The sequence below is a fragment of the Montipora foliosa genome, chromosome 7 (assembly GCF_036669935.1).
Source record: "Montipora foliosa isolate CH-2021 chromosome 7, ASM3666993v2, whole genome shotgun sequence".
Lineage (NCBI taxonomy): Eukaryota > Metazoa > Cnidaria > Anthozoa > Scleractinia > Acroporidae > Montipora > Montipora foliosa.
This window is the reverse complement of record NC_090875.1, coordinates 39,286,707-39,294,206: the sequence shown is the minus strand read 5'-3', so window position 1 is coordinate 39,294,206 and position 7,500 is coordinate 39,286,707. Positions and strand designations below refer to the sequence as shown.

The window sequence follows — 7,500 nt, the reverse complement described above, 5'->3', positions numbered from 1 at the left end:
AATAACGTCATTATCAAGTCAGAAAATAAGAGTTGGTCACTAAGAATTTATCAATACTGGACAGAACAATAGTTACTTGAGAAGGAAGTGCGGCGTCTAGTGATCCATCTTTCGCGATAACAACAACATCTACCGTCTGCGAACGGGCTACGAGGGGACTTTTGTTTCCATGGGATTAGAAAAGGTGCTTTCCAATTTCAGAGCTCTTATGTTCGACAATGCGGAGGTGAATGTGTGGAGCTGTTTACCCAACATTATCCGCATTACTGAGAATAAGTAAACCACGCATCGTGGATTCGTTTTTGCCATTCATAAACCAAGCAAAAACACCTTTGAATTAGTAGGAATCGTCCTTAAACCATTCACTAAGCGCAGAAAATGAAATCTAAGCGCTCCTCATTTAAATATATAAATGCCTGATGAGCAATTAATTAGACTAACTCTGCATGATCAACAGGTTATGGCAGTCAATTTAGTCTCTTTTGTTGGGGATACTGAAAGAGCCACGGAGCATACATGCACCACGGGGGAGATCAGGCAATGGAAGACGATACTAACGAGGCAAGTGGCAAGCCCGAATTATCACCAATGCTTTTGACAATGTTCTGCGTGGTATATTTAGTGAAAAGTAATGTTGTTTCTTACTTAGTTTGGAAAGTTGTACAGACCTTCTCATTTGTCGTGATCTATTAGAGGATACATACAATTTCACCCTGTCATGGTCTATTGTATAAATGTACGAGACCCCATTTTTGCTATTCGACAGGTTATTTAGAGACTGAATCCAACGCCGACTGCAATTGGGAGAAACACAAGTTCTGCACGCTTTGTACCGGCCGCTTTAGCTTTCATTTGAGTGCGTTTCTTTGTTAAAAAGAGGCATCTTCATAGGTTCGAATCTTTGCCATTCCAAGAGCGACTTTAACCGCCAACCGACTGGCTATCGGGCCACTGTGCGAGAGCTGCAGAGATCAAAACTCCGGTCGGACCAACACCCAGGGACTTTAAATAACTCGGAGGAAAAAGTGCAGCCTTTGTAATGACATCTGCAACGGATTAGACTTTCTAATCTTCTCGGGTAAGGACGGTAAACCGTGGGCCCCATCTCACAATCCTTCAATGTTCACATCCCTCTGGGGCACAAAAGAACCCACACACTGTATGCGCGCCATGATGGCTGCCACGTTTTTAGGCTTCCGCAATTTTTTTGGTTTCTTACTTTTGTTTACGTATTTTTCGTGCTATTTTGTAACGGATTTCCACTCTAATGTTCTTTGCGTATTGGACAATCAGCTTACACAGACGAATCGATGTTTTTCTTGCTCCAACGGACGCTCACGTCTTATTCCTCATCGACCTATTACTACTTGGAACAAACATGGCTGTACGTGTTTGCTGTTACCTTCGAGAGATTTAACCATCTGCATGGATATCGAGAGAAATCCTGGACCACCCAATTCCACGCTGAATGCCCATCTTTCCGCTGTGAGTCTAGGCTCTATGCCTGCTCGACACGCCTCTTCCACAACCTCAATTGGACTGGTAAACGTGTTCGCTCACAAGGTTTACACTCGGGAAGAGCTATTTTATATTCGCGCTCGGAACCATAGATTGTCTAACAATTTTCTCTACTACCGCCTGAAATCACTGGGGATTTTTAAATATCGTGGCAGACGCTCTGGTTTTTCTTCAAAGCTTTGTTTACGGACAAATAACCAAGCTATCCCTACTATTTATTCACGACGATGTTGGGAAGATGCGAGTGCTTCAAATAATATTCAACAAACATTGGCCAGGAAGCCTAGTCTTAATCTGATCACTATTCAAAGTCAAACTACGGTTTCTAAAACATCTATTGCAAAACCAGCGGCATCCCCGGAGTTTGTTCCTTCGCTTTTCCTTTCGAATGTCATGTCCTTGGCTCCAAAGATCGACGAAGTGAACAGTGTTGTTATTAATGCAAATGTCGATGTAGTTTGCATAACTGAAACCTGGCTTCAAAGCCATATCCCCGACTCTGTAGTGGCAATAAATGGTTTCAACCTCATTAGAAGGGACAGGAAAGAAGCAATACACGGCGGGGTGTGTATGTATATAAAAGCGTCGATCCCTTATACTATTCTGGGGGATCTCGAGGACGAAAATGGTTCTTTTGAGGTTTTGTGGATTAAATTGCGCCCGACTCGTCTCCCAAGGGGCATCTCAAGCATTATTGCTGGAGTTGTTTACCATCCACCACAAGCAATAAATTCTATGATGTTGGATTATTTGACTAAATGTTTAATGGACTTGGAGTCTAAATACCCAAATTGCGGTCTTTTGGTACTCGGCGACTTCAACCATCTGAACGACGCAAGGCTCAAATCAAACTTCAACCTGAAGCAGATTGTACATTTCCCTACTCGTGGGCAAAACACTCTCGATAAAATTCTCACCAACCTTCAGGATTACTACGACACTTCGGTTGAACGTCCCGCTTTTGGTCTTTCAGATCATAGCTCAGTTGAAGTACAGCCAAAGCAAAGGGCTAAGACATCGCAATCAATGCATACTGTTATTTCAAGGGACCTACGACCTAGTAACCGTCTTGCAATGCGAACGTATCTCATTGAAGTCGATGTTACTGCGGTGATCAGAGCTATGACAATTTGCGAAGAAAAGGTGTCGATGTTACAAAAGATCATCAAAACTGGCCTTGATCTCGTTTTGCCGATGAAGCCTAAAATTGTTCATCGAACGGAACCACCTTGGATAAATTCCACTCTTAAGAACTTGATTCGAAAGCGACAAAAGGCCCTAGGCCGAAAAGACCGAGCGGAGTTTAACCACCTGAGAAACCTTGTTAACCGAGAACGCAAAAGATGCCGCGCGAAGTACTACGAATGTTAAGTGCAACACCTAAAGGGGTGTTCCCCAGCTAAGTGGTGGGGCGAAATCAAGAGACTCAGTGGAATGGAAGGGCCCTCTGGGTCACGTGATAATATTTTAAAGTCCGTTCATCACTTAGAAGGTGCTCGTGGTCTATCAGCAGATGATCTTGCAAACCACATTAACACAACTTTCCTAGCCCCAATGGAGGTCTTTGTACTGCTTACCCACAATCCATTTAGAGGGGACGCCTTTGTGTCTTCGAGCAGAACTATGAATGATGATTTTCCACCGCTATCAGAGTTTTCTATCTTTAGAAAGTTATGCTCTATTAATCCAGCCAAGGCACAAGGACCGGACGGTATTCCCGGATGGCTTCTAAAGGAGAATGCAGATCTTTTGGCGCCACCCATCATGGATATCATGAATTCTTCCTTTCGCGAAGGCCGGTTGCCTTTATCTTGGAAAGAGGCAGATATTGTCCCTGTCCCCAAACAAAGACCTATCCAAGACGTCAACAAGCACCTTCGCCCTATCTCCCTCACGCCTATTCTTTCAAAGTTTGCAGAAGATTATGTTGTTCATGACTTTGTGATGCCCGCCGTGCTCAAAAAAATCGACAAAAGGCAATATGGGACAATACCTAAATCATGCACTACGCACGCCCTTGTCAGCATGATCCATAACTGGCACGTCAGCTCTGATGGGAACTCGGCCGCGATTAGAGCAGTTTTATTTGATTTCCGTAAGGCGTTCGATCTTATTGACCATAATATCTTAGTGCGTAAACTTTCAGATTACGATATTCCGAACCCCATATCATGCTGGATTGTTGACTTTTTATCGAATAGGAGACAGAGAGTTAAACTCGCCCAAGACTGCTTCTCCGAATGGCGTTACATTCCGGCCGGTGTTCCACAGGGGACAAAGCTTGGGCCGTGGTTATTCTTAATAATGATTAATGATTTGAAAGCAGGAGAGGCAGAGATGTGGAAATATGTGGATGATACCACAATCTCTGAGGTAATAACTAAAGGGCAAAAGAGCTGTATTCAGCAAATGGTAGACGATCTTGCTATTCAAGCAAGGAATGACGGTTTTCAGTTAAACGAAAGAAAATGCAAAGAGCTTAGGATTAGCTTTGCAAAAAACGAACCAGAGTTTGACCCTATTTGGGTGAACCGTCAGACCCTAGAGACTGTGAACAGTGTGAAATTATTAGGACTCAATATAAGCAGTGATTTAAAATGGAATGTCCATGTGTCAGAACTAGTTAGGAAAGTTTCAACAAGATTATATTTTCTTAGACAGCTTAAGAAATCGCATGTAGCCACAAGAGAGCTTCTTCTATTTTACATTACATGCATTCGCTCTATTCTGGAGTACGGCAGCCCAGTTTTTCATCGCGCTCTACCAAGTTATCTAAGCGAAGACCTAGAAAGACTTCAAAAACGCGCTATGAAGATTATTTACCCCGAACTATCGTATGCTAAGGCTCTAGAGCTGTCTGGACTTCCAACACTGTATGATAGAAGAGAGTCAATTGCAGCAAAGTTGTTCGATGAAATATGTGCAAATCAATCTCACAGTCTTCACAAACTACTTCCAAGTAGATACCAACCAAGCTACTATCTGAGAGAAAAAAGAACATTTATTCGTCCGAAATGTAAAACTGAAAGATGCAAGAATAGTTTTCTTTTAAGTTTTGTTCATAGTAGCTGAGAACTAGATATAAATTTGTTTCTTATTGTATATAGGAATTTGACGCATGCTTTTAATGTGTGATTCTTTAACAATTTTTATGTAGTATAAGTCCTATAATTAGTTTGTAGTTAAGCGCAGTTGTAAATTTTGTATTTGTAAGCCTTACCGCAATTCAGCTTTTGGCTGCAAGTTTTTAAGGTGAATAAACTATCTATCTATCTATCTATCTATCTACACTCGTAACAAAGAGTAGGACATGGATTTCCCGGTAGTCTGCGCTCTGTGGTATAGGTATAGGTAGAGGACCGCATGTTGGAAAATTGTAAATGGTTAATTGCGTCTCCCTCTCTAAATAACGTTAGCATATCGTATCGTATCCTATCGTATCGTATCGTGTTTGCTGCGCTTAAGATGGCGCTCTCTCTCTCTCTAAACCCAACTTGTCAGTGCTTCTCCAATCTTAAGGGAAAGACCGTCCTTAAACACCAGGCCCCAGTTTATCAAACGATGGATAGCGGAATCCACCTGATAAATCACTATTCATTGGATAAGACATAGCGAAACCAATTGCGCTATCCAATAAATAGATTTATCCGGTGGATAGCATTATCCACCTTTTAAACAAGTGGAACAGGTTTGTGCGTGAGCTCGCGAGAAGTATCACCCCCAGACAGTACAACTTTTTGGAGCATAACCTCCACTCCCCCTCCCCCGGTCCCAGTCATCATCGGGAAATCCGTCTCTACAGAATTCTTTTTTTGCGTGCTTTTTACTTATCCTGGAAAACTTATTTATAGGTCTATTCCAAGGACAGCTTCTCTGAAAAGGGGACCTTCAAGTGACACGTATTTTATTTTCAAAATAACCGAGGTTGCTCAGCATCGCGAAAACGAAACACCAATCTTTACTGATGCAGTGTACAGTTATTCGCAAGAAAGGATCGTGGGCATGCGAATTTACCCCCAAGGGGTGGGCAGTGGAAGAGGCACCCACGTGGCACTTTTCATTCATATGATAAAAGGAGACTTCGACAATTCCCTAGTTTGGCCCTTTCGTGGTACAGTTACCATTAGCGTCCTAGATCAAAGTTGTTCCAGAGATCAGAGCGACATTAGTCGGATCATACAAGTGAAGCCAAACCTGACAGCCTTCCAACAGCCTCGCGAGGCCATTTGCCGCACTGGCTATGGCTTTAAAAGGTTCGCTCCAATCGAGAAGTTCTTTGGTCCTCAATATGTGAAAGACGGTGAATTGTTGTTGAAAATAGAGTTTTCAGGGTAAATACTGATTTATCCACCACTTAATGCAACAAAATGTTTCTCTGAAAGAGATAATTTTTTGCTTTTACTTATTGATTCCACGAAAGTATTGCCAAAGACGATGTTAATATCTGTGAAAAGAGTGTTATTTTAACTACTTAAAAAGTAGAATAGATGGATTGCAACTAATCACTAAAGACACAAGATAAACAATAACGTAATTTATAATAGGTGATGCAATACGGTTTTCTTTATCACATTCTTGGCGCTTGTGTCAATTTGTGCCGAAAATATTTTTCCAAGGTTTATAGTTCTGCCTGATTTTATTTTTTACAAACATTAGTTCCCAGAAAAAAAGTTACAATAGTACAATGTGCTAGAAACTGAGGTACTTTTTTAAAACCATGACGAACTATTTCATTTGTTTGATTTGTGTGCCTTTTGCTATGATGTATTTTTTGGAATAAAGTCGACCGGGAACTTGATTAAAACAATGGAGTCATTCACTGTGCGTAGTACATCTGTTTAAAGGACCCTTTCGCGCAAGGCGTCAGAAACTCTCACCCGCGTACTTCCGTAAACGCGTATTTAAGAGGTTCCACCTTTCTTCGACTAGCATTCAGCATCCATGATCTTTCTTAGGCAAAAGTAGAGGGCGTTTGAAAAGGTTGTTTGATTTGGTTAAAATTGTAGATCATGCTGATTTAAAGTCTCATACAACATCTGTTCAACATGCCTACAGTTCATGAAATGCTGAATAGTGTTGAGACCATTTCAACAATCCGGTCAGCAACTGTAGACCGAAATGCGCAAGCTAACAACTGGCTTCAGCTTAAACTTCAATGTGCGCTCCATGGCCCATGGAGAACAGTTGTATTTTGAGAGGACGTTTTTGTTGCCGTAGCCATCGCCGTTTATTAAATATTTTCTCGAGAGGTGGCCTTCCGATTGCTAATTGGGCTGCTCTACCATTGACCAAACAGTGCATTGAAACGGATAACTGAGATGGAAATTGGGTTACCTGTGGAGCGAGTGGAGAGTGGACGAGCATGTCGGCTGTAAAGGAGAATGGAGGCTCAAATCTTTGGAATTTCTTGTTATGGCGAATTTCTTGGTGCCCGATTTACTGCCTCTGGCGGTGTCTGGCCAATTAAAGCATTCGTTTCAGACTCTCCGCCTATAATTTGCGCGTAGTTATGCTGTTTTAACTTACCATAAGCTACTTGTGCTTACGCTTGTGCTTGCGTCGATAGATAAAAACCAGCCTTTATGGTTGACAAGACTAGAACGGGAAGGACAAAGTGCAAAACACTCGTTCTGGGCGTGCAGAGTTCATTAAAGCTATTTTTTATTGTCCCTCTGCCCTCGCCGACGTTGTTGTTGTTTTTTTTTTCTAAGCCCTGGCCAAAGTATCGAACACTTGAGAGAAACACAGTATATAACATAGTGGTGACTCTAGTGTCACCTCTGTGGTGTTTTGAATCCCTAGGGAAACACTGGACATTAGAACTTGATTTTCACCTTAGTGTTAACTCCCTAATGCCACTGCAGCCATTGTTGAATGCAAATGTTGAGATGGTGGCAAAACAGTAACCCCCATAACTTTAAGTTGGCGCTAAATTTGAAAATATGGCACAGACACGGAAACGAAAAGCGCTTAAAGGGTTTA

The 7,500-nt window shown here is 41.9% G+C and overlaps 1 protein-coding gene across 1 annotated transcript in view; it reads left to right on the top strand.

Annotated features, from left to right (window-relative positions):
* LOC138010943 (TNF receptor-associated factor 6-like) overlaps nucleotides 1–6,304 on the top strand; it is a 35,648-nt gene extending 29,344 nt beyond the window's left edge. Inside the window, exons 3-4 of the mRNA XM_068857952.1 lie at nucleotides 458–561; nucleotides 5,370–6,304. Coding sequence (XP_068714053.1) covers nucleotides 461–561; nucleotides 5,370–5,853 — 585 coding nt within the window. The 5' untranslated portion in view covers nucleotides 458–460 and the 3' untranslated portion in view covers nucleotides 5,854–6,304. The remainder of the gene's footprint in view (nucleotides 1–457; nucleotides 562–5,369) is intronic.
* The last annotated feature ends 1,196 nt before the right edge of the window (nucleotides 6,305–7,500 follow it).